This window comes from Stylophora pistillata, chromosome 1, assembly GCF_964205215.1.
Source record: "Stylophora pistillata chromosome 1, jaStyPist1.2, whole genome shotgun sequence".
In the NCBI taxonomy this organism is placed as follows: Eukaryota; Metazoa; Cnidaria; class Anthozoa; order Scleractinia; family Pocilloporidae; genus Stylophora; species Stylophora pistillata.
In genome coordinates this window covers 11,405,692-11,433,445 of record NC_142519.1, presented here as the reverse complement: position 1 = coordinate 11,433,445, position 27,754 = coordinate 11,405,692, and the positions used below count along the sequence as shown (strand labels likewise).

Here is a 27,754-nt window from a genome sequence, read left to right as displayed (position 1 = left end):
ATTTCGCGATTAGAACCCCGAACCAAGTTTACATGCAAAGTTTTAGTCAAATCGGTGAACCTGTCTGACCGCAGATTTTCGATCTGGCTTCATTTTCACTGCGTAAGTTGTTTGGCATCTGCGGCACGCTCGCTTCTAAATGTTGATCACACAGTGCGTCATCTTATTTGACAGCTTTTAGTCTAGAACTGGCAACAACTGACCATTGTCCGTTTTGAAAGCGAGGCTACGCCGCAAAATATTTGCCACGTTGCCGAGTGTGGAGTATAGCCCTTCATAACACGTATGGTAATCCACAATAGCAGAATTCTCTCCTACAATTACTACGTTGTTTCAGTTTGACATCTTCAAATACTGCTGCTTCATTCCTGGTTTATGAGAGAAAATACTGGTACGACAAGCTCGAGGAAAGAGGTAGGGTGTCTCAGAGAAGTGTACCGTAAATTCATCAATCTTTTCTCGGATGAGGGTAGATCTGTTGGGATTTCTCCAGGGGGGATGATTTTTAGGGAGGGTTTTTTTCGAGATCTGTTGGTGAATTATTAGGCTTGTGTTTTATGGAGATGTGTATCTGGAGATAAATGCGAGCTCCGTTGGTATAAATTTTTACATCAATCGCCTGGCCCAGAACATCTGTAATCATGGTTAACTTTTATTTGTGGTAGCATAGGAAAGTTAAGCAAGCTCACCTCTTGAGTGAAACAAAAATTTGAAGCGATCGATGGAGCCTAAAAATTACTTTTAAAGCCAATCTTAGCGTTGTGAAAACATCTAGCGTTTTAAATTGTAAATAACTCTACAGAAAAAAATACATTAATTTTTCTCACAGGGACCGGTTGGGTTTCTGGTGTGGGATATTGTCAATAATCAACGAATCCAGTGCGAATATTTAATATGATTTAATATATGATCGGGTTTGGGGAGGAGGATTTTAATATTTTGTTCAGGGTAAACTTTGTTCGTTATCGATACCATATAAACAGATGAAAAGTCCACTAGTTTTGTATCATTTTCTGTTATTAATTTTTCTAAATAATTGTTGTGTACAAAGACAGGTGATATGCTTTTGTTTCTTCACATCCATTACTATCAATATACTTGGACCCAATCAAGGCCAGGTTTTGAAGAAGTTTGTTCTCAATTTCTTTTGTTTCAATAAGTTATGATGTTGAAGTAGAACTGGGGAGATTGGGCCATCTAGTTCATAGTAATGTTAGCTGTGAAATTCTTTGCCAGCGTTGTCAAGAATTTAATGAATTATGGGGCCTAATTAGACCATTATGTACATTTCTGTGTACTAGTAGCCATTGTAAACTATTGCCCAAACATGTCAGTTTTGGCAAGTATGCTAGGTAGATCTTGTGATATAAATTTTGTCATCTATTTCAGCAACAAAATAATTTTGTTGTTACTTGCAAGAGCATTGCAGATTTGGGTATCATTACATCGTTTATTTTAAAATGTTGGACCCCAAAATTTGTTAATTGATGACGTTACACCTCCATCATTGTAGGTAAAATGAAAGTCAAAGACGTTAACAGAACAGCAAATATTGCATGGAGTCCTGCACCCCAATACCCAATCTACTTAGCAGCAGGAACGGCTGCCCAGCAGCTTGATGCTACATTCAGGTATATACCATAATTTGTATCCCAACTAAAATTGATGTTAGGACAGCTTTCTACCTGTTAGCATGTTCTTTGCTGAAGATTGGGAAAATCAAAGAGTAGTACTATTAAACAAAAGGAAAAAGAACAGAGAGTTTAATTTTCAAACAAGATAGATAGATAGATTTACATAGACAGAGAGATTTTATTGAAAAGCAATACATAGCAGCCAAGGGCTGAATTGCGTACCATTGAATTGTGAATAATATAAATTACTAAATATATAATAATGCTATAAAATAAAGTACTATTAAGTTGGAAAAGCCACCTACAAGATCTAAGATTAATTCATACCGTGTTTGTATTAAAACATGACTTAACGATAAAACTATTTCTAACATATGTTTCTAACATAGTACCGTTATCATGTCTTGCAAGTCATTTGCCTTATTTTTGTGTTATAAAAATTTATCAGCTGTATTTGAAAAGTGAAAGATGAAAAAAAGGATCAGGAAAAATTTGAAAGTAAAGAATGAAATAAAGAATATGGAATAAAGAGTACAAAGTTTTTTTTCATGTGATTATGGGTCTTTCTTGGCAAGGGTATCGATCTCTGACTCCAAATCCAAATATTTTCATTCCTGTAAGGAATAACTCAAGGAATGTCAGTGGAGCAGGATTTGCATCTTTGTTCAACCCATGGGAGTTGTTAGAAAATGTGAGAAACTCTACCTTTAGGGAAATTCTTACACATGTTTGTAATTTACCCTGTTTTAGCACCAATGCTGCACTTGAGATATTTGCCCTTGACTTGTCAAGTAGTGACAGAGAAATGCCACTCAAAGGAACCGTGGCATCAGAACAAAGGTGAGCTCTTATGCAGTTGAAGGTCTAAAAGGTGTTTCAGCATTGTATTTTGTACCTTCACTGATACCATGGCTTTTCAGTCTAATCCATTAAACCTTTATGTTTATGAGACTTCAGGGATTGGAGAATTCCCAGGCCAATACTTTAAATTTGATGTCCTGGGTTATTTTATACTTAGATGCAGACAATGGTCTCATTTTATTTGACACTGCTACCATCTTCTTACAAAAATGACCATACTTTAAACTGAATCTATATGGAAGTTGCCATGGTTTCAGGCTGGAATCAAAGTTTCTTAACCCTTGAACTCCCATGAGTGACCAAGACAGAACTTCTCCTTACAATATCAACCAGACGGCCGAGGGATGAGAGTAAAGAAAAATACTTGTATCAATCAGGGGATTAATAGTTGACCTAATACCAAATTCTCTAAACTAGCGTCATAAGAATAGTATGGTAGATAGTGAGGAGAATTACCAGTATCAATGAGATCTTGGAAGTGAAAGGGTTGGCATCTTATTGACAGGTGAAAAAAAAAAATTAATAAATTGCATAATTATAAATTAAAGAAATTCCAGTTCTGTAGTCCTCACTATCTGTAGTGCTTTGAAAAAAGATTACTACTCTGGAAAGGGATTACTTAGAGCATGCATTCATGCGTTCTTTAGAAATCTTGCAGTATTTGCTTGCTTACTGTCACTGGTTAGGGTGTAAAGCAGTATTGTATCATTACAATGTTATTATCTTTCATGTACTGTAGAAAATCACTTAGTAGTTAAATTTTTCTCCTTGAAGGTTCCACAAACTGGTGTGGGGCTCCCATGGTATGGAATCTTCCAGTTCATCGTCAGGCCTTTTGATTGGTGGAAGTGACAATGGTGTGATTAGTATCTATGATCCAACTAAGATTCTATCTGGAGATACTGATGACTCAATGGTTTTTCAATCAACTAAACATACAGGTACTGTACTAAAACTTTTGCAAGGTAAAATGATCTTTTTTTTTTATTTTGATGCATACTCATTGGCAAGATAATGCTTTTTTTTTTATGCTGTGTTTGTTTTAACCAGGACCTGTGCAAGCTTTGGACTTCAACCCATTTAAGACAAGTCTATTGGCATCTGGAGCTAGTGATTCTGAAATTTATATCTGGGATTTGACAAACCCTAGCAACCCTCTTACACCAGGAAGTAAGACTTTACCACCTGATAACATCAGTTGTGTCGCATGGAACAGACAGGTGCAGCACATTTTGGCCTCAGCTTCTCCTTGTGGCCGCTGTGTTGTGTGGGATCTGAGGAAGAATGAACCAATTATTAAAGTCAGTGATCAGAGTGCAACAGTGAGTAGCAAAGGATCATATGGAGATGATTTTACTGGACTTGTATTTTTTTAGTTTTGTTTAAGAGTAAACTACATGGTTCTGTTGCAGATTCGATGTAAAGCAGTTGAATGGCATCCAGATGTGGCGACACAGATGATTTTAGCTTCAGAAGATGACAGATATCCAGTTATTCAGGTCTGTAAAAGTTATGTGTAGAAAGTTATTTGTAACAACTGACATATTTCTGGAATGTTTATAGCATCATTGCCAAGTACTTTAGAGCTTAGCACAGGTTAGCAAACCACAAAATCCTAAATTACGTAAATTGTAGTTACTGCTGATGACTTTCAGTTATCTCATATTAATTTTTGTCTGTGTCTTCACATAGTAAACTTCTGGAATCATTTCCAGTATTCACATTTCTGATTCTAACAGTAACATTCTAACACATTTTTTTATAATGATTTTTACACACACGTTGACCCTTTGATTGGTAAGAGTGACTAGCAAGTAATTTCTCCTTACTATACAACTCTTGAATCACTCATTAAGATCACGAGAATAAGGAAAATGATCACTAACTGAAGAAGCTATTGATAAACAAAACAAACTCTCCTTGTCAGCATCCTAGGAAATGTATGGAGAGCAGTTGAGAGAATATGCATACTGATGTCAGGGTGCAAAGGGTTAAGGTTTTAAGTGAGCAATCTGCAAGCAGTGTACATCTTGTTAATCACTGTTTTCCTTTTGCAGATGTGGGATCTTCGATTTGCTACATCTCCCATGAAGGTGCTTGAGGGACATCAGAGGTACACACCTGCATGTACTTTGTTTGGGTTATCCCTTTTACTCTGGAGATCTGATTGTTAACTCTCCCCTCTTGCTGTTCCACATTCTCTTTTGAATAAGTTACAAGAATCTGGTGTTAAATCAAGAAAAAAAACTACCTGATTAGTTTGAGTATTCTTGTCACCTGTTTCATTCGCTACTATCTAACCCACTTGTACTGCAAATTATCTTGGAATAATATGATCATGTTTTTTCAGTTGTTGATGGTAATATTGTATGATATTAGGGGAATCCTGTCAATAGCTTGGTGCCCACAAGATCCCGACTTACTCATGAGTTGTGCAAAGGTAAATTACTCTGATGCTCTCTTCTGAACTTACCAAACTTGAAAATAGATGAAATCTTTTATTGGTTATGGTGGTGATCATGGTTACTACACCTTCAGTTGCATTTTACATTGTACCTATGTGCTACTAATCTCAAATAATTTTTAATAAATGAACCCTCTGAATTTACATCAAAGGTCTTGAAAGATGTTTCTTTGAATACTGTGGTAAAATGCTAACTTTTTTCTTTGAAGTAGATGGAAACCTGGGATAGTGACTATTCTGCAATTTGTGTTAGGAAATATTAATTTTTTGGAATTAATATGTGTACTTCCCATGTAATCTATCTAACTTAAAGGTTCATGTTTATACTTACCAATAATATTTTGGCTGCTCTGTGTTAGGACAATCGTATTCTTTGTTGGAATCCTAATACCCAAGTCGTAGGAGAAGAGGTACATATGATAATTATCTTTATTGAAAATATTATTAAGGATTGTAATAATATTTTGCATAGTCCCCTTACTTTGTATTATTTGGTTTATTGGCATCTACACTGCATGTGACTGAACCTCGAAAGCTGTTGTTTACTTCTAGATTGTTTATGAGTTGCCAACTACAGCTCAGTGGAGTTTTGATGTTTCTTGGTGTCCAAGGAATCCTGCTATGGTGTGTACCACATCTTTTGATGGGCACGTCAGTGTCTTCTCTCTCATGGGTGGAGGTGCCTCTGGACAAGATATTCAACAACAAAAAGTGAGTGCCATCAAACTGAGGTCAGTTACAAGTCGAGTGACTTGACTGACTATCTCGCTCAGCCAACAATAAACCACTCTCTAACTGTTCACCTCCTGAAAGCACCAAGCAAGCAATCACACATTAAGGTTATGGGACTTGAGGGCAATGATGGCCAACTAAAGAATCCCTTGATTGTCAAACAAGCTCTCCTTGTCAGCACTTTCATTTACCCACAATTGCTTGTCATTGAATCTTTGGAATAAGGACTCTGTCTTGAAAACGAAAAAAAAAAACTTTTGTGTTTTAGGTAATGAGTTCTTTTGATGCGGATGACCCATTTATGTCTCAAATCCATCAAGCTCAGCAACAACAACAACAATTGCAGCAACAGAAAGCAGCACCAACCAGTGCCCCGTTAAAAAAACCTCCAAAGTGGCTACGTAGGCCTTGTGGAGCCACATTTGCTGTGAGTTGCCTCCATTTGGCATATAACTGAGTGTAAGATGTATTAAAATTAATGTATGTAAGGTAACTATCAACTACGATCCAGTAGAAGAAAGAACATTAATTTTTTTTCACTGCACACATGCAGTGAAAGGTAGGGTATACCTTTAACTGTAAAAACTTATAAATTAAAAGTTTTAGATGGTCCTTTTTTTAACTTCGTTTTTCTCTTTTAGTTTGGTGGAAAGCTGATAACTTTTGGGTATTCAAAAGAATCACCATCCACTCAGGTTTGTCAAAAATCATGGAGACCACAATAGCAACCATGTTTTTATGAACCATTGTGTTCCTAATTTTTTGAAGCCATAATGAAGGGCAAATTCAGAGATATGATAAAGGCAAAGGAAAAAGAACCAATTATGTTATCATGTTACAAACACAATTTAGATGAATGAGTGGAAACACGCTGTATTTTTTTGGTTATAAGGTGCACAGTTTTTTCAAGAAAATTTTGTCTTTGGGTGGAAAGTTAGTGCTGAAATAGTGTGTCTTATAGCCAAGTATTTTTGTGCAACTAAATCTTAAGATCACAATTTTAGCAGAACTTATTTTTAAAAATACAAGAAAAGGACACTAATTGTTGGTCATTAACTTTTTTGGATCTGGTGGTTCTTAAAAGAACTGGAGTGGCTCTGAAAAGAGCCATTGTGGTGGTCTGAAAGAACTGTTTCTTATACGGCCTGCGTCAAATGACCACAAAATGAATCCCACATGAGCAGATCTTTTTGGTCTGAGGTGTAGCGAATATCATGTAGAATCCAACCCTTTATTCCTATGAATTAAGAAGGAATACTACTTTTAGAACACTGATCAACTTCTATAGAAAAGCAAACAAACATAAATTTGCATAAGTTCTTAACAGCTTGTGCTCGATAACATGATGTCCACAACAACAAAACAATCATTCAAACCTTGTTTCAAATTCCTAGAATTCTGTCTGTGTCACTCTCTCAAAAAAGTTCCTTCTCTGGATAAACAATGTAGAGATAAAACCTACCTTCTTCGTCCATCCAGCCTTGTACTGAAACTTGCATTCTCGGTGGTGTGTTGATATTCAGCTGTCGAACACCTTTGAATGTGACTTGGTGAGAGTATTTTACCATTAATTACCTGTAATGCTTTCACTGCCAGAGCAACTGTAAAACTTTCTCAGGTCTATCACACCTTTTGTTAAAACTCTCAACCTTTTGGTACGTCTTATAACCAAGTATTTTCATGAAATTTTCAGTTTGGGAACTTGGCTTGACTAAGTTGCTAAGTTTGGGGTGCGTCAAGTATAACCAAGTGTGCCTTATAACCGAGAAAATACAGTAGCAACAAAATCAACACACTGCAAGTGTTGTGTGATGAAATTAACGAGTAGATTGAACACTAATGTCTTCTGCGATATGTTACTGAACAGACCTATGGCAACATGAAATATGTTTGTAATGAAAGAGCAAAATTTTCGCTAATGGTGTCATTATCTATATATCTGTCCCGTTATAAATTATTATTAAGAACTAATCAAAATGCATGTGTTATTCAACTTATTATGAAATGCTTGAGTTGTAATAGTTATTGTAACTCTCTTCTCATGATGAAAAGAATCTGCATGGAACATCATTGATTTTAGGGCACAACATCCTGTAGCAACAAAGGTTTTGTTTACTCTCCCAGAAACAAGTGCATGTTCCTCTAAGCCATGCAATTTTTTTGTTTCCGGAGTTAATTAATCATGAGCAACAATATTGTTTGGTTTGTTAGGTCAACATTAGTCAGGTTACTACAGAACAGGAACTAGTAGGCAGGTCCCATGAATTGGAGGGAGCACTGGCTTCAGGAAGTTTCATGCAGTACTGTAGTGCTAAGGTGGAGAGCAGTACACATGAGCTGGAGCGAACACTGTGGAGTTTCCTGAAGGTGAACAGTTTTTAAGACAGAATAGTAATTATCCCTTTCAGACAATAACTGATAAAATTTTCTGCCTGTAGTACCTCTTATACTGCGGCCTAAAATTGCTATGTTGTGCTTAGAAAAAAAGAAAACACTGTACCATTACTTTGCTTAGAAAATTATCAAGGAAATTTTTCACAGTAAGACATAATGATCTACAGATTTACAGAGGGAGCTGAAACAACAGGGACAATCTAAGCACTGTGCAAAATCGTTTGTATCTTGTCTGAATCACTTTCTTGATGGAGCAAGTGAATTTGGAATTTTCAGTCCAAAAGATCATTCCACTGAACCTCATGGCATTTATCTGTTATCTGAGTAAACAATTTTTTGTCAAATTGGTGTCCTCTATTTTGATCTGTATTTCCTATTCTTCCAGATACATCAACAAAATCCTTAAACAAAGAATAGCAGGGAAATGAGTTAAACCAGAATCATTAGAAACCACAACACAACCTTTAATAACTCATCAGTATTCCATGATCTTTTTATCTATGCAGATAAACTTTGAAAGAGAACCTCGCAGACATTTCCTAACACTTCTGGGCTATGATCCAGTGGAGCTATCAAAAAAGGTATGAGATTCATGCAGGTACAGGTGTACATGTTTGTGTTGTGGTTTGAGTTCACTTGTACATGTACCCATTATTTTTTATTCTTAAGTAGAGAAATTAAATGCCCTGCTAGGTTAAAGTGTCCTGTCCAACACTTTGACTCTTTCCTTGGCGAGATAATGGTACTCCATTGCTTTGATGGCCATGTGTGAGAATTTTTTTTTTTTTTTTTTTTTACCTTTTCTTAATAAGGATAATGTTATGTATGTGTGTCTTTTTGTGTGAACAGGTGGCCTCATCTCATACAGCTTCAGCCTCAAGTAACACCCAAGGAGGAGTTAATGCTGAAGAATTAGTCCAAAAGATGAACCTTTTGACCTCAGGGGTAAGAGTCTGTATTTCATTTAAGATCAGAGATAAGAGCTGTTTGGTTGAAGTTGAAGTTCATTTATTTGTTTAAGCAGGTTGATTAATTTGGCAGCTGTAATAGCTGATGTGGACCTGCTGTCCTAACCCACCCATCCCACCCCAGGGGAGGACATCCATCACACAGTAATCTCGTGTGTGGGAAATTAACATCTCCTGTCCCAACCCTGCAGGAGAAGGGACCTCCATTTATTCGTCCCTATCCGAGAAGACTAGAATATCTAACCATTTCTTGATGTTATAGAAAGGTAGCAAATTCTTCTCAATTATTTTAAGACCCTGAGTGTTGGTCCGGCCGGGGCTCGAACCCTCGACCTCCCGCACTACAGTCCAGCGCTCTATCCATTGAGCTAACCAGGAGGTGCTCTTGTCTGTAGTCAGTCGTTGAGACAATGAATGGAGGAAGGATTAATTTTAATTAGTATTTACCTTAACATGATTGTTATGTATGTGTCTGCAGTTTGAAGTGGTAAGCAGAGTTATTTTGGGTGTACATAAGACTTGATGTTCTGCTGTATTGTCAGAGAAGTCATGCAAGGATTTAACGGATCGTAAATTTATAACAATCAAACTGACTAATTTAAAGAATTCCCTTGAAGGTATCTTTTTGTTTTTGCATGACCAAGGTAAATGCTTGCATAGATGCTTTTTAGCTGTACTCACATCTCATGTCTTGCCTTACATTACAGGAAGCAAGTGGGAAAACAGGGGAAGGTGTGTTCTCAAGTGGAGCAAGTACACCCTCAGTTGCAGAATCTAAGGTGTGTTCCTTTCAGTTGTTGCGCACTGGCTACAAAGGAAACACTGCTTTAAGCGTCGCAGTGTGTAAATCTCTATGAAGTTCTTAATTTATTTGTGCAAATTTGGAGAAAAATTGATAGAAGTGATCATGGATCACCTCTATGTCAATACACAGGCCTCTCTCAAATTTTGTGGCTGTGGAATTCATCAGCAGACTAAGACTGTGATACATGTAGTGACAAACATTGAAATTAACTTCAATATTGTCTGCTATTTTTTATTTTTATTAATGGAATCAAGTGGACTAACAAGAACATTTTGTGTATTTCCCAGTGTGTGTGTGCCGATAAATGTTTCTACATTAAATGTTTTAAGAAACTGTTTTTTTGTTTCTGTGTGGACTCTATCTGAGACATTTACCATGCAAAGTTATATTCACTGAGCAGCATTGTATGTTTCAGACTCCACTGTCAGAGGCTGGAAGTTTAAATGAAGGTGCTGCAGCCTTTGATGCTATTGCTGCTGGAGGACCTTTGTCAGTAGACACAGGGTCTGAGATTGGTTAGTGTGCTCAGTTCTACAAACCCGAGGGCTCATTTATTGCAAGTTCCAGTAGACTCAGGTCTCCGGTTTGGACAATTTTGAAATTCAAACAATCAAATTTCAGGATGAAACAGAGCAGATTGTTTTGTTGACTGAGATCTGAACCACAACCCCCTAGATTAAAGTTTAAAGTGAAATTTTTGAGCTGGTAAAGTTACTTGGACTTGTGAGAAACAGGCCTCTGAACATTCACTATTTTGCTTCAAGAGTCTGATTGGTAATGTGCAGTGTTTTTTTTTGTTTTTTGTTTGTTTCTCTCACTTCTAAAACTTTCATAAAGACAGCTTTTCTTGGAATTCAGACAGGTAACCAATTTTGTTACTTCTAGGAGTTGGTGAAGTTGTGAATCCACGACTACCTTTCCAGATTCCTACAGATGATGGTGAGACTAATGCTGTCTGCTTAATAGGACTACATATATCTTTGTTCAGTCTTGTTGCTTTAGCCTTCAGTTGTACCTCCCGAGATCTGATTTTAACCTTCCCCTCTATATGTAGCTGCCATGCATTTCCATGTAAATTAGTTACAAGAATTTGGTAGTCAAATGGTTAAAATTAGTCCCAGTGGCTAATGCAGGAGGTGGCTTCTCATTCAGATATTGATGGTCTCATCACTCAAGCACTGCTGACTGGAAATTTTGAAGCAGCTGTGGATGTGTGCCTTCATGCTGATAGAATGGCTGATGCCTTCCTTCTTGCTATCGCTGGTGGTCCAGATCTCTTGGCCAGAATTCAAACAAGATACTTTGAGAAGAGCAAGAGTAATGTTGCAAGGGTAAAATTAATTGTTATGTTTTTATCAGTTTTAATGAACATGTTACAGTATGTAAGGAAAACTACTGTAAATAAGGATAATGCTTATCCAAGGAGGCGGCGTGGCCGAGGGGTTAGGGTGCTAGACTTGTAATCCGGTGTCCCGGGTTCAAGTCCTCCACCCTGCCACTCACTGGATTATTTTGTTCTCAGTTGCCCCTAGTTGAACTCCTCGGCTGCGCTCTGTAAATAGCCCACTGGTCTGCCTCCTGCCCTTGCCAGGGGGGATTTTTAAGCTCTTAGTTTATTAACAAATGGTAAACACCACAGCGTACACTATTGAGTTATGGATGCACGCGGGAGGTTGCTAAGCACGAAAGAAGCGTAAGAGTCGCTCGAGGCAATAGCCGAGAGCGACTCTAGCTTCTTGAGTGCTTAGCAAACCTCCCAAGTGCATCCATAACTCAATAGTGTACGCTGTGGTGTTTACCATTTGTTTTATAACATAACATTGATACATTGTAGCTAAAGAGTTCTCTTTTAATTAACAAATCTTACGCGACCAGAAAAAACAAGCGCGCGCAGAAAAATAGTCTTTGCATTTGCTCACGTCAGCAGCGTACACCCATGGGCAAATGGGGAACGCTAAATTGACCAATCAGAGCGCGCGCTTTACTTTGGTTATGTTATAATCTACATTGTGGCTGAAAAGCCCCTAAGGGGGAGCTTCAATTAACATATATTATTATTATTATATTATTACAATAAAGCTTAGGTATGTTTCCTTTCAGCTGATGTCAGTTGTTGTGAACCGTGACTGGCGTGACATAGTTGAGAGCTGTGTGTTGGAAAACTGGAGAGAAGCACTTGCAGCTCTTGTGACATATGCCAAAGCTGAAGAGTTCACTGCCCTGTGTGATCTGCTGGGACAGAGACTGGAGCAGGAAGGTGATAAACACTGTGCTAATGCCATGGTCTGCTACATTTGTGCTGGAAATGTGGAGAAGTTCGTATCCTGTTGGTAAGTTTAACAAAAAACAAATTTCCTCCTCGATCTACTTGAAAATGGTGTGGCTTCCTTGGTTTCTTGAAGTTTAACCTTTAACTCGCAAGATCTGATTGCTAATTCCCCCCTCCAGCTGCCACTCATTTCCTTGCAAATTAGTTTCGAGAAATTGGTGTTCGATCAAGATATCAACTTCCTCCTGAAAAGTTTGAATATTCCCATTACCTGTTTGGTGGATAATGTATGGATATTACAGGGAGAAGTTACATGTTAATCACTTATAGGAGTTAAAGGGTTAAGTGAATCAACATTTCCTCAGATGTGATCCATCTAAAGAATTTTCTTTTGATAACATTGTGAGTGATCTAAGTGTACCCATTGTTTGATAAGATAACTGTAGTATTCTTAGTTGTGTTTGGTCTGCTAATGTGATCTAAGTTGCAGTTGTTATTTTATGTTGGAAGAGTCATTTGCTATTCATTTTTCTGACTTTTTCTCACCAATAGACATCACAGTGCTTGTTTTGTGCTTTGGTAATTACATGTGTGTATCAGTTTATAATAAATGTTATGTAGAGGTCATTTGTATTGATTTTTTTGTTTCAGGTCTAGAAACATGCCAGCTGAACCTTCTCCCCTTGCTCTTCAGGTAGGTTCTTTCTTTTCACTGTTCTCCACACTAGTTATTGTTTGCTGTTAGTCTGTAATTATAATATATTTCTGGAATCGATTATGTTGATATTTTTCTTTTATTTCATTACAAAGGATTTGATTGAAAAAGTCATGATCTTAAAGAAAGCAGTAGAAAGGGAACGTCGACTTTTGATTGACAGTGGATCATCTGTTCTGGCAGAAAAACTCAGGTGAAGGAATCTAGAGTTGTTGTGTCTGTTAATTTTGAAGCTATCATCTTGATATGGGGTAAGGCTAGCTCATAAAAGTGAAATATTCATTACCAAAAGCTTATCAATGTGATCAGCTTGCTTGAGAATAAACATTGATAACTGTTACATGTATGTTTAAGAACAGACAGAGTGTGGGCAAATTTTTAAATTATTTTCCACAAAGTGTATTGGTGTTAATTAACATGACAGTCTCTTCTGCCAATGAAATAATTATTTATGATTACACTGGTGATACATTATTATCAGATACCTTTTAGATTGAACCTGTTTATCATTTCTCATTTTCAGCAAATATGCAGAGATTTTAGCATCTCAGGGTTGCTTGGAGACTGCTATGGGTTACTTGATGACTGTGAATGATCAGGTAAAGTGTACAAGTAAGACTAAATCAAGGATGGGTTTTTAGGTAATCACTGTACCTGCGAACCATGATAAAAATTAGTTTCTAAAGAACTAGGTTAGAGAACAGAAGAGCATTCTATCAAACAACAAAGTGAGATGCAACTAAAATAATCCATTAATTGGGACTCGTAATTTTTGTAAACAACAACAAGGGCATCAGTGTCAGTAAAGCATTCCCTTAAATAACTGTTGATAGACAATTTCCAAAGGTGATAGGGAAGTATACATGTATTGTCCTCTCTGTTACATCTGATTATGATCAATTGTGAAATTTCTAACAGATCATTACACCTTGAACTCTTAAGATCTGATTGATGATTCCCCCCTCAAGCTGCCACACTTTTCCGTGTGAATTATTTACCAGAATTTGGTGTTGGATCAAGAGAACTTAACCTAAGTTTGAGTATTTCTGAATAATGTATGGATATTATCAGTAGAAGTTAGATGTGACACTTCTGGGAGTCAAAGGGTTAATGCCTATGGTTGGTTTTTAGGCAAACCTGGGTGTTCTTAAAGATCGCCTGTACACTGCACAGTATCCAAGTCATCTTGCTACTGCTACAGCTCCACCACCATTCCCATTCCAAAGGATTGATGTCCAAGCAGAGCCTCTCCCTCAGGTTCAGAATCATGCCCAGGTTAGTTTAAATGGCCACAATGAAGTCTTTCTATACCTTACGAGTTAGTGTTGTACCTTTTTGTTTATCTGAGACATGAATTAGTCTTCATGTTCTCTTGGTAGCTGCAAATGCAACTGAATTTGCCCTTGTTAGAGTTCTTCAAAAGAAATTTTACCAAGATTCACTGTCTAAGTTAATAAAAAATTCTGCTTAACACTTGGTTCAATTGATGTTTCTCTCCTGGAAAAGAAAAATTTGGTATCATTTCTGTATAGTCATATAGAAAAAAAAAGAAGCATTTTTTTTAAACCTTTTGTTTTTTTGTAAATAAGAATAAATATTTTCTTGCAGTTTCTACAATCCCAGTTTCTTCTATTTCAGTTTCAACAACAGCAAAGTTATAGTGTCCCTACACAACAGCGACAACAACACCAGCAACAGCTCTACCAACCACAGCAGCGGCAGCAACCCTCACCAGTATCTACACCTACTTATCAACCCCCAATGCCACCACAAAACACCCAGTTCTATAATCCAGCTGCTTACCAACCACAGGCATCCCAACCACAGACATCCCAACCACCTTCAGTCTCTCAGCCATCTTTCAACCAGCCTCCTCCTCCTCCTCCTTCTCAGACACCTTACTACAGTGGCCCACCACAGCCGTCACCCCCTTCCAATCAGCAGCAGGCTTCATGGTCTCAACCCCCACCAGTATCAATGTACCAACCACAACCAACAAACACCACACCAACACAGGTCCCAACGCAGGTGCCAACACAGGCCCAGTTTGGTACTCAGATGCTAATGAAAGGTCAACAACAGCAGCAGCCTCCAGTGCAGATTTTCAATCCCGGTAGTTCAATCACACCTGGTGCACCATATTCAGGCCCTCCCCCAACTGGAGCACCTTCAGTTGTCCCTCCTTCACAAGCGCCCTCTGCAGCCCCACCTTCAACTGGTCCACCTCCAACTGGTATGCTAGCTGGCTTAAAATTATTATTATTATTTTATTTGTGTGCGTGCGTGTGCATGCGTGTGTTTGTGTTTGTGTGTTTGTGTGTGTGTTTGTGTCTCTCCAGGGATCTGGAGGTCAATAATCCCAAATAATGATGTGTGGTTTTTTTACTGGCAACTCCCACCCGTTTGATGTTATAGGATATGAAAAAATTAGGTCTCCTTGTAAATATTTATTTTTGAATTCTCATCACATATGGGGTTAGCAATGTTTCAAAAGTGTGGGGAGAATTTATTTGTTAATCCCTTCAGGGAGTCAGATGTCAAGTGAGCATTAAAAGGTTAGTTATGTTCTTTGTCAGGATTCCCATGCAAAGTGCAAAAATTTTTTGAATGGTACCTAGCATTTCTTGAAGTGATACCATTACAACGAGAAGGCAATTTTTTTTTTTTTTTTTTTTGCCACAGCATTTTTTTTGTTTTGCTTAATTTTTGGCCTTAGAGTTAATTCTGAGAGGGATGAGTTGAATCCTATATTCATGGAAAGCTATGGAAAAATCCATAACTATTTCTACTGGCTGATTTAGGAAGGAAAGGTGACACTTCTCTGTATAATTGAAGGATCTCACAATTCTTCTGTGTTTGTTTTTCAGAACCACCTCCACTCACAGGGGCCTGGAAAGACACTCACATGATGAGAGCCAAGAAGCACCAGGTCAGTGGTTGGTAAACGATTAATTTTCAACCTCGCATAAATTAAACTACGCAGCCACCTTGGACTTGTGGAATGAATTGTGGAGTGCATGATCATAATAATCGTATGCCTGTTGGTTGGAATCATTCTATTATTTGGAGTCGAAACCTTAAATAAGACATTGCTGGTTTAGCTCCATAACAATGTTCGAAACACAATACTTTTACAAGCAGATGATGGTGGAAGTACTATGATATGAAGTAGTTAAATAATTTGTTGTAAAGTTAAGTATTCAAACCAACATTGTTTCGTAATGCTTTTCCTCAATCAGGAACACGGCACAAACATTTCAGTCAGCTCTTTAATCCTTCACTCCATAGATCTGATGATCAATGTACCCTTCTAGCCACCACACATTAATTTCCTTGTAAATCAGTAACAAGAATTTGGTGTTAGATTAAGATAACATTTTCTTCCTTTAACAAATGGTAAACACCACAGCGTACACTATTGAGTTATGGATGCACGCGGGAGGTTGCTAAGCACGAAAGAAGCGTAAGAGTCGCTCGAGGCGATAGCCGAGAGCGACTCTAGCTTCTTGAGTGCTTAGCAAACCTCCCCAGTGCATCCATAACTCAATAGTGTACGCTGTGGTGTTTACCATTTGTTTTATAACATAACATTAACACATTGTAGCTAAAGAGTTCCCTTTTGTTTAACAAATCTTACGTGACCAGAAAAAAACAAGCGCGCGCGGAAAAATAGTCTTTGCATTTGCTCACGTCAGTAGCGTACACCCATGGGCAAATGGGGGACGCTAAATTGACCAATCAGAGCGTGCGCTTTACTTTGGTTATGTTATAAAATAAGTTTGAGTATTCTCATGACCCATTTGCTGGATGATATATATATCTTGTTAACCAAGCGCGAGGGCCGTACTGGGAGAATAATATCGGCCCGAGGTCTTGACAGTACGGACCTCGCTGCGCTCGGTCCGTACAAGAAAGACCGAGGGCCGATATTCTTCCAGTAAGGTCCCGAGCAAGCTTGGTTAATAAGAGATTTATTATACGACTGAAGTTCAAAGGGACACAAGTGTGGTATCATTCGGGACCATTCGGGACAGTCCCCGGTCCAATACTGAGAGAATATTGACCGGCAATAGAGCATTTTCATCGGTTGATTTTAGTTATTGGCCCTTCTGACTGCCCGAGTCGTGTAATAAATATGGATATTATAGGAGAGGTTAGATGTTAATTGCCTTTAGCAGTTAAAGGATTAACGAAATTGTGTTGGTTTTAAAATCTGGTTACCATGGAAATGTACTTCCCTTGCTTGTCATTCACAGTTGAATTGATATTCGTCTTTCGAAAAATTACCAAAATTGATTTTTCTTTTTCTCGCAGGCTCAAGCTTTCACCCCTCCAGCACCGATTACTTCTCCGCTGTTTGGCGGGGGAGAACCGCAGCATCCACAACAGCCACAGCAGATCCAACAGCAGCAGCAGCAGCAGCCTTCTCCCATTGGTAAGATAACTTACTTTGAGTATCGTGAATGGTGGGATCCTTGGGGGTGCAGTGAAAGAAAACAAGTGGCATCGCACTTTTTTTTTTTTTTTTTTTAATTCTTTGTGCTTTTTCTAGGAAGTGGTCAAGGCTTTAAGACAAGCGTCGTGGTTTACTGCGATGACAGTTTAAGCCACGAATTAATTTAATGCATTTTGCATACTTTCCCCCTCTTCCCCCTTCCCCCCTCCCCCCCTTCCCCCCTCCCCCCCCCCAAAAAAAAGGTCGAAAAAGAGAGTTTTCAGTGATACTGGATAGCATCTCTTTTTGTATGTGTGCATCTCTCCGCTCATAATATATTTAATTCTCTCCTCCAGGAATGCCACAAGGTGTGCCCCCGGCAACAGGTACACCTCCTATGATGCCTCCGGGAGGTGGTCCCCCAGGGGCACCTCCAAGTTATGGGGATGTGCCCCCTCAACAACGTGCTCAGGTATATGATGATGGCAGTCCACCGCCATCTCCTCATCACCCTTCCATGCCACACCCATTACATATCATACCTGCTCAGGTAAAGCACATAAAAGCAGTAAACGCGTGCCCTTAACGTCTTCGATGCACACAAAAGTGCAGAGCGTAATTTGCTAAGAGTATAGCAAGCTGGACTGCACTAAAGAGAGAAATCTCATAAACGCGTCGGTAAATTTTTCGTTTGTTATTGATGACAAGGAAAGGTTAAAGGGTTTTGCATGTTGATCTAAATAACTAATAGAACCCTTTCATGACACGTAACAATCAAAAGTGACGCAGTTTTTGCTTTTCAAGCATAATTCTAAAATTGTTGTTCTCGAAATATTAAATTCTCCAGTAAAGGTGAGAGATGAAAATAACCCACTTTATATAAGTCGGAGATGTTTTTTTTTTTTGTTTTTTGTTTTTTTGTTTTTTTGTTCAATTAGTGATAATCAAACAAAATTATAACATAACCAAAGTAAAGCGCGCGCTCTGATTGGTCAATTTAGCGTTCCCCATTTGCCCATGGGTGTACGCTGCTGACGTGAGCAAATGCAAAGACTATTTTTCCGCGCGCGCTTGTTTTTTCTGGTCGCGTAAGATTTGTTAAATAAACGGGAACTCTTTAGCTACAATGTATCAATGTTATGTTATAAAACAAATGGTAAACACCACAGCGTACACTATTGAGTTATGGATGCACTTGGGAGGTTTGCTAAGCACTCAAGAAGCTAGAGTCGCTCTCGGCTATCGCCTCGAGCGACTCTTACGCTTCTTTCGTACTTAGCAACCTCCCGCGTGCATCCATAACTCAATAGTGTACGCTGTGGTGTTTACCATTTGTTAAGAAGAGTGGATCGTTTAGTTTAAGTATCTTTGGAGTTTAAATTGCACACGTTTCAGCATAAATGCTCTAGAGATTTCGCAAGCTCTTCCTGTCATATTTAATTCACGTAAAGTTGTGTTTAATCAAAAGGCCATAATTATTTTAAAAGCATTTTATTCCTCTTGTTTTTAAATAGTTATAAATTATCAATTTTCAAATATTTTTAAAAACAGATGTTTAAATTTTGCACCTCTTTTCATTCACACTTCACCTGCACCACGCAACGTCATTTACGATCTACTCACTACAAACTGTTTTGTGAGTGGAAAATTATTCTGCCTTAGTTAGGAGTGTAGTTACTTTTCAACAAATGTGGGGATAACAAAATCTGGGTATGGATTCTTATAAGCTCATAGTTCATGGCAATAGTTTGATCTTGAAGCACACATAGCTTCCTGAGGTTGCTTTCCCATGCATTTGTTGAGTCAAAAAAGGCTGCAGGGTGCAAAAGAGATCATTTTACTTGTCTCAAGGTTTTGTTAGCAAAGCTTTTTCGTAGAAAGGGTTCCCTGTGGTACCCTGCAGCATAACACGTCCAGTCGTGTGAACAATTGAAAAGATCTTGTGACAATAATGCGAGTGGATATCACGAGATGTTTAAGGTGGAGGTTATATTTGATAAATGTATTGCTGTGCACAGTGTGATTTACACGATCGCTCACTTTTATTTAGGAGCCCCCCGCTCCTGTTATGAAAGGCCCCATCCCCTCTGAACACCTGATACTTCAGGAAACCTTCAGTGGCTTGGCTGAGAGGTGCAAAGGCACAGCTAATAATCAGGTAAGATACATTAGGTACCCAGTCCCCTAGCGGCTTACTACTGCTGGGAGAATCGACCCAGTGATAGCTGCTTGTAAACTGGATAGCTTGTAGAAGGCAAGGTGTTATCATCTTGTGTGTCCTTCGCAGAAAAGTCTGGCGTAAATGGGTCAGTAGGTCGTCTTACTCGATACCTTCGTAGAAATAACATTTTTTGTACACTGTGACAGTAAACGTTTTGAAACTGGTTAAAGTAAGGCACTAAACTCCCTAGAAAGTACATGTATCCCTTGGAGGACTTATGATATTTCCTAAATTATAAAACTATTTGGACGGAATGAAGTCATTCTCACTTTTCCCTTTAATTCAAGACCTTTTCATGTACATGTAAAGATACTGTGCTTGTTCCTTGGAAAGTTTCTCTTTTTTTTATTGCACATATCAATCGAGTACCACTCTTGGAGTAACTGAACAGTTGTCGCCTGTGATGTTAGACTTGTATCTCTCGATGGCCGTTTGTAAAAAGTAGATCTTAAAGATGATTGTTTTTTTTTTCTCTTTACTCGATTTGTTTTGGCTGATATTGTTATGTCTCCTTTGTCTGCAGCACACAAAGCGCAAACTAGATGATGTATCCAAGCGATTGGAATCTCTTTACGATAAGCTTAGAGAGCAAAAGGTAGGGAGAGGCGTCTAGCCGCCTCAGTTTTTTTTTTTTTTTTTTTTTTTTTTTTTATACCTTCTTTTGGAAAGACTGGCGAGGAGTGATCGATAGCCGCGATTTGAAGTAACTTTTAAGGATCATTTTGTTTCGTACTAGGGAAGTCGATAGTCCACAGTTTTTTCGTGGCTATCGGATAGGCAAGAAAGGTTTTTTTTCCGCAAGTCAGCGTTAGGGTTCAGAAACATAAAAAAGATCAGATGGGCTGTTTCTTATAATATTTAGACTACTGCTCTAGGCTATCTGACTTTATAAAATAACTGAGTGGGATGTTTGGGGAAAATTGTAAAGTGTGAAATCACAAGCCGGAGGTGAGTTCTCTACAAACTTTTCGAGTGTTCTCCCAACATTTTCCGTGGGTTATTACGCTGGCAAACCGATATAAATTGTGGTTTGTAAAGGTAATCGCATAGGGCCGAATAAAATTAAGGATTAATATCACGCGTGTTTTCGGAGTTGCCGAAATTGCACGAGTCGCGCAGCGACGAGGGCAATTTCTGCAACTTCCGAAAACACAAGTGATATTAATCCTTAATTTTACGAGGAACCACGTGATTACTTGTTTATAATATAAGGGGCAAAATGTTTTCTTACTGATCTCGCGCAAAACGGGACGCCATTGTTACAAAACAAACAGAAATTTCTTTACCTTGGCAGCCGTTGCTAAGCGATTTTCAACCAATTATTTTCAATTAATTTTGCCCGGGGCAATTAAAAAAATTAAGAAAAAATGCCCTCTGTCTTGACCAATCACAATTCAGTAATTTTGCCCCTTATGTAATAAATTGCTTAATTCGCTTTGCTTTCTCAGTTGTCAGTAACTTTTTTGTGTATCGTTGTAGATGTCAAATCCAATCCTTGAGGGTCTACATGAAATAGCCCAGGGTGAGTACCACAAGTATTTGCTATCAACTTATGGATTAAGATCTGAGAAAAGTTGTGCTGCTGAGTTGGAGTAATGGAGCAGCCCAAACATTCTTTGTTTGCTTTGATGATAACTTTCTGTTTCCTTGATAGATTGTCAATTTTTGAGAATTGTAAAAAGGAGTAAAAAAGTGAAGGAGTAAAGAGAGAGAACGAATGAAAGTTATTTTTTCTTAAAACTAATTTACTCGTAATAAAGCCTGTTCCTGCGATTCTTAAAATGAAAACAAAGAAGCGAAGAGTCGGGAAGAATTCTAGAATTCTTCATTAGCGTCGGAGAGGAAAGCAAGGGAAAGTCAGGTTGTCTTATGATAAACAGAATAAGTGTATTACCTTTCTAATCGGGGGGGAGCCTAAGGGGGTAGGGGTTGTGAAATGCTCTAAGGGACGCACCCCCATCCCGCACGTTGGTTACTATTCTAACAAAATTGTTTCCTTCAGTAGTATGGTTGGTGGCTGTGAATTTGTCGCATTCAACTTTTGCCTTTGTTTTTTTAATTTTCAGCTTGTCAAGGAGGGGACTACCCCCGTGGTCTGATGGCACATACAAGGCTCATATCCAGCGGTAGTTTTTCGGAAATCAGCACGTTTATGCCTGGGCTCAAGTCTCTAATGCAGATAGCCACACAATTACGTGTTTAATGATATCTGCTGTTTAGAAATATTAGAACTGTTTCCACTTAAAAACGATTTCACAGAAGAGTCAGCACGTGACCCTAACCCTTATTACGATGTGGTGTGGACGTTGTGTCCTCAGTACTGGAATACTCTATAAATTACTCCTCATTGCGCATGCCCTGTTTGCAGGGCTTTTGATTGATAAGATTTGGACGTGAGAAAGAAGGGAAAGAGGGTGTTCTGGGTGAGGATCTGTTGTGAAGTTAAGGAAATCTCTATCGCTCATGCAATCAGCAAAATTTAAATTTACTGAAGGTGGATAGCAGAAAAGGAGAGCCTCCAAAAAAGTGTCGCCAAGTGTATTTCTTCTGCTGATCAAAGGAACAGGGAACTAGAAAAAGATACGTAAAGAAGATTACAAGTTTCAAAGTAAATTATGAATATAATTTTTTCACTTTTTCCAGAAAGGTGACATAGAGGATATGGCCGTGCAACCCTTTAGATTTTAGGTCTGTTTCTTTATTCCTCTCGTGGAGAAAACTTTTAAATCGAAAGGAACTTGCGAAAGTGATCATTATTTGACAGATAATCTGCAGCGGTAAGGTCACACTTTAATTTTGGAAATTTGGAAAGAACCCTTTTTTCAAACAATCTTTGATTCAAAGCCAGTCAAAAAGGAGAGATTGTGAAATGTTCGGTGATGATTGCGCTCCGAAAGATATGCGTTAACTGGTATATTTTTAGAGTTCTTCTCAATTACAGATCATGTTCAACTTGAATGTTGTGCCTTTCCATGTTGTTTTATTTTTTTCCCTTTATCGTCGCTTTCTGATCTTTGTTTTTGCAGTTGCTCTTGCTCAGCGGCTTTAGTAGGTATTTTTAAGAAGGGAGGGGAGGGGAGGGGAGGAGACTGCAATGCAAACGCGTCGATGGAACTAAGAGCTTACCAGCAAGATTTATGTTCACAAATAATTAGTTTTCACATCAGAGAGGGGATTATATACACGCCACACAAGGACGCCCCCCGTTACTTAGTTACTTTCTTTTAGCCTCATTTCATTTATTTCGTTTCTCTTCCGTTTGCGCCGTCATCTCGAGAACGATATATTTTTGCAGTCTTTTAAACTCCAGGGACAAAATTACCCCCATTCTGAACTAAAAGTTTTGCGTATTGCATTTTTCGCCGCAACTGCATTTCAGGCAGTTTGCATTAGAAAAAAATCAACTCTCACCAACCATTTCTTTCGTCATCTGTGGTGAAGCTCAGTTTACTGCCGTTTGAACCTCATGAACTGGACACAAGTCACTATTAAGCTATAAGAAACTGGACACAAGTCACTATTATGCGATATGGAACTGAATACTCAGAATGGTCGTTAACCCGGTCATACATCACGAATGATTTCTGGAAGCAGAATATATGAGCATACTTTATACCCTCCGCTTGCAACGTTCAAAGTAGAGCAAAACTTGTAGATGTTTAGAAGAGACCTTCATCCGCAAGTTTGTCACAGGTTGATGTGCTACATATGGTTCACATTGTAGACTACAGAATATACGAGTAAGAGATACTTTCAGCACGAGAACATGAAGTTCGTATCCCCGCGCGGCCATGTAATGTTGTGTTTATTTTATAGGTACTGATGAAATTTCCACACAAAACACAACTTTTTAGTCGGGCGACCGACTTTTGGTTTACCCACGGGTTTCTCCCAGGCGGTGTGCGCAGAGCTCAGTCACGTGCAATGGGGAATACCGCAGACACCAAATAACAAACGCGCAACCTTTTTTCTACGGTTTCGAAGATGGCCAGAGATGGCTGATATGTGGAATGTGTAAACAATTTGTGTGATCTTTTCTACGCTCAAACATACAGACCCAAACACCGTTCGCGGTTGACCCACTCTAAAAGATGGCGTGTGTAATGAGCGTATATTTCGAACTGGTCGTTCCGCGAACTGAAAATAGCAAAAGAATCAAATGATTTAGCGAAGGTCTCAATAGAATCAAACCAGAACATTTGCTGATAGATACAAGGTGCCTCGTGATCAAACTCTGGGAAACGACAACAAAGATACCATGTTGGACTTTCATCAGTGAGGTTAAACGTAATTGTTATATTTATGTGACCTCTATCGTTATTATTAAGTTTACATTATTTATTATGTTTTTGCTCAAACAGTATTTTATCTGCTGTTATTATCTAACTACACCTGGACTAGTACAAATATCACGCGGTATTTGTACCCGTCTATTGTAGTACCGGTTAAACAGGTTTTCTCGCATCGTGCAAGCGAAGAATTAGATTGTAGTTACAAAAAAAAAAAAAAGGCGGACAATTTGAATCATATTTCCGAAAACGAAGAGTCGGAATGGCTGGCAAATATAGGCCAAAGGTTATTAGATGAATCTAACGAAGAAGAACAGCTTCACGACCAGAAAATTTCTTCATTTAATGAAGAAAATAGAAACAGCAACATGACAACGCGCGAATTCCGTTCCGCTTCACATACTTCTGTCACGCACTCCTCGTAAATAAATATCCGCGAAATTCGCCCACTGAAATAACAGTTTGGCGTGTTGGATAATAAATAACTTATTAGATGTTTTGTTGTGTAGTATTGCTGAGTATTTTTAGGCGTTATTTGTATTTTGACTCGCCCTACAGGCTCGTCAAAGCACAACTCGTAAAAGGCACAACTCGTCAAAGCACAACTCGTAAGGCACAACTCGTAAAAATACTCAGCAATACTACACAACTAAACGTCTAATAAGATTTATTAAAAACTAGATCATTGGATGATGCAATTCAAGACTTTTTATCGGCTTAGCCATTATGGTATATCAGCCAATATACCAAAGTCTACAAATATGGCAAGCATATGTGTCAGCTTAAAATTAAAAGGGAGCTAAAAATTTAATAAAATTTAATAACTTAATTTAACATTTTTAATAAAACAATTATTCCCCTCACTCTTGTTGGATATGAGATGATTATGGCCAACTCAGCGCTATGCACCTCAATAGCTATCTATCATCTCGTATCCAACGCGCGCTCGCGGAATAATTGTTAAATATTTATTTTTCTGTTTGTTCCATTAGTTATGTCGCTTTTGTGCAAATATTAAATTCATGTATTTGTTATGCAGGAATGTTTGTTTGGTACCAAATAACGCGGTGTCAAATGAATGTGATGATGTATAATTTGGACAAAGTAGCGCCATATTTTCAACAAAAGTGTGACGAATCAGCATTTTGTGCACAACAAAATGATGTTGCAAAAGAAATAAAATATGCAAAAGAATTCAGATCTCGTTATGCAGTGTTTGTTAATTGTTGTGATATTAACAGTGGTGAGTACCATGTGCTAAGACGATTCAATCGTGAGCACAGCAGAATACCTGTAAAAAAAACTAGAAAAGCTTTCATGTAAAAACAAAAAAAAAGAAACTGGTGTGCAGGGGAATTCTTAAAAACATTCCTATCTCATCAAAAATGTATTGCTACATCAAATGCAGAGTTAGACAAAGGAGCAGTAATGACAGTATCAAGTTTGTATGAAAGATGAGAAAGAAATGGCATTCTGAACTGTCAAATTGAAAATTGTTTAGTTGTAGAGACTCTCTGAGCAAGCATCTATCTTTGTATAGCTGTAATACATTAACAAGTGTGTACAAGAATGCGAGCCACAGAGGTCATAGTGCTACACTGAATGTGTGCAATGACATTGAAACAAATTGAGGGTCTCCTATACATGATACTGATCCTATTCTAACAATCAAGGCACCATATAGTCAAGGGGATATTATGTACTTTGGTGAAAATGCTGGAAAACAATGTGTTGCTGTGAGTTTGATTGCTTGATATATAATAAGATAAAAGGAGTACATACCTGGTACAAATTTTGGAGATGGGTAATCGATTGGATTCAACACTGTCATGATGTACAGGGCAGTTGTATTTAATGCAAACAGAATTACTGCCAATAATTGCTTTGTCTGAGAAAAATTACTAGCATAAGTATAGTGAAAGCTACACTGGTAATCTACATTATTGTGATTCAATAATTGAGGAATATCAGTACAGTATGTCTACAGAAAGGGCTTTTGAATCACTCTTGTCACAAAATTACTCTTCATTTATTCTGACAATAGAATGTAAACAGTGTCAGTATCTATCATACTGATAATTAACAATTATTCCACGAGCGCGCGTTGGATATGAGATGATAGATAGCCAACGAGGCGCGTAGCGCCGAGTTGGCTATAATCATCTCATATCCAACAACGCGAGTGGAATAATTGTTTTATAAAAAACCCTACATTAAATTATTAAATTTTATTAAATTTTTAGCTACCTTTCAATTCTAAGCTTATGCATACGCTTACCATATTGTAGTTCATGGTATATTGGCTCATATACCATAATGGATAAGCCAATGAAAAGTCTTGAATTGCATTATCCAATGATCCAGTTTTTAATAATAGGAGTTACAAGATATTTGATTCTCATGCAAGAGATGAATATGGTAGAAGCCATCCCTCAGGTACATGTGTACTATTAGTAGTACCATCTATTCAGGGCTTAGTACAGTATTTCCAGACTATACACTCCCTCAATGACAATTATGAACTCAGAGGAGTGCAGTTAAGTACATATGAAATAACTGCAGTGAACAGTTTGAGAGAAGAACACAACCGCTCTTGTAAACAATGCTCTGCTGTAGGACTTAATATGCAATGTGTTACTCAGTAGCAAAGTCTTGTAGTTATTAGAATTCCAGAACCCTATGTTGCATAGTTGACCGAGGAAATGAATTATATTGTAACATGGGCGTCAACAGGCATCTAAAAAGGGAAGATTTATACACAAGTCTTAATATTTGTGGATTTGAGATATCAGTCCAAATTAAAACTCAAAAGCTATGGGATGTTGTCCAGTGGTTTAAACAATACAAAAAAAAAGTTGGAAAACTCAATTTTCAACAACTACAGTGGAAATACAGGGTTTTTGTTGTGGCTTGCAAGTTACTGTTAGGTATTACTTGTATTTTTCAACAAACAGTCAGAGCAAAGTACATGTTCTCCTTATTGACCTATGAAGATACTTGTAAACCTGCAATACAACAAATAAAAATAATTGGTATACCATCATTAGTACCAGCTATTTCTAACATTGTTACAAAGAAACTTAAACATATTCACTACAAAATACAGTTTTTGTCTTGCACATCTAACATGGACCTTCATCAATTCAAACACATGCAAAAGCACAGACAAAAATATGGTTATGATAATTTGGAACCTGCTCCAAAAATGAAAAGACTGCAACAGATAAATTCTAGAAACAAAATCAAATTCAAAGTTAGACAACAGCACAAGAGTGAGACAATCCCAGCTATTGATATCTGCATTAATTAATTCAAAGAGAAAATCAGGGGTGGTCCTTATTAGGTATGCTGTGTATACAATGTTTTCACGATGAAATATACTTCCTTGTGTTCAGACCATTACGATTACAATTTCACAATATATCTTTTTTAACACATGCATCAATTGGTATGTACTTATCACCCTTGGGAAGGGGGGACTCCTTAGATATAAAGGACTGGGGTGCTCGTTGTACCTTTTAGGGGTTAAAAAAGGTGGGTTTGGTAGCTCTTGGGCTGTTCAGCCTCAAAAGGTCCACAACAGCAGCTTCTGTGATACTTTTTAGGGTATTGCACCAAAATTATGTGACAGTGCGTTGTTGTAGAATTGGTGTGTCTCGGGGGTGAAAAACATTTTATGCCACGCCCACAAACCTGGACTTTGGTACCTCTTAGTATTTCTTTTAGAACCACTGCGCACCACGAATGGTCAACACTCATAACAGCACATCTACCTGTAGCCCGACGTACGATCTTGGATCGTCTTGTTTTATTGTATCCACCGCTAACCACCGACACTGAGGTAAATAGTTGTTTTAGTATATACTTACACAGTGAGATAATATACACCACCGTCGTTAATTTGAGTGATTTCTTCGCTTGTCACGGATGCAAACCGGGATGCCATTTTTCCCCGAGTTGCTCGGAG

General features: G+C 38.0%; 1 protein-coding gene and 1 long non-coding RNA gene across 3 annotated transcripts; one reads left to right on the top strand and one right to left on the bottom strand.

Annotated features, from left to right (window-relative positions):
• The first annotated feature begins 223 nt into the window (after positions 1-223).
• Positions 224-22,456, top strand: LOC111336986 (protein transport protein Sec31A). 2 transcript variants are annotated; one of them, XM_088736759.1, is made up of 32 exons: positions 224-414; positions 1,514-1,631; positions 2,385-2,474; positions 3,270-3,436; positions 3,546-3,817; positions 3,908-3,994; positions 4,553-4,608; positions 4,875-4,935; positions 5,319-5,369; positions 5,512-5,670; positions 5,960-6,118; positions 6,333-6,386; positions 7,903-8,058; positions 8,592-8,666; positions 8,935-9,030; positions 9,761-9,832; positions 10,274-10,373; positions 10,744-10,797; positions 11,011-11,189; positions 11,959-12,188; positions 12,779-12,821; positions 12,938-13,035; positions 13,366-13,441; positions 13,974-14,117; positions 14,481-15,075; positions 15,710-15,771; positions 17,157-17,277; positions 17,634-17,749; positions 19,328-19,435; positions 20,022-20,093; positions 20,978-21,020; positions 21,565-22,456. In XM_088736759.1, the coding sequence occupies exons 2-32, from the start codon at positions 1,519-1,521 to the stop codon at positions 21,699-21,701; spliced, it is 3,846 nt and encodes a 1,281-aa protein (XP_088592885.1). In that variant the 5' UTR covers positions 224-414; positions 1,514-1,518; the 3' UTR covers positions 21,702-22,456. The 2 variants fall into 2 exon arrangements, with proteins under 2 accessions (XP_088592885.1, XP_088592882.1); XM_088736756.1 differs by having other exon boundaries at positions 276-414; positions 17,634-17,827.
• A 4,216-nt stretch (positions 22,457-26,672) lies between these two features.
• LOC148741216 (uncharacterized) lies at positions 26,673-27,607 on the bottom strand. Its single transcript, XR_015992726.1, has 2 exons — positions 27,481-27,607; positions 26,673-26,792 (listed from the first exon to the last, which is right to left on the bottom strand). It is a non-coding gene; the product is annotated as an uncharacterized LOC148741216 (long non-coding RNA).
• Between the last annotated feature and the right edge of the window lie 147 nt (positions 27,608-27,754).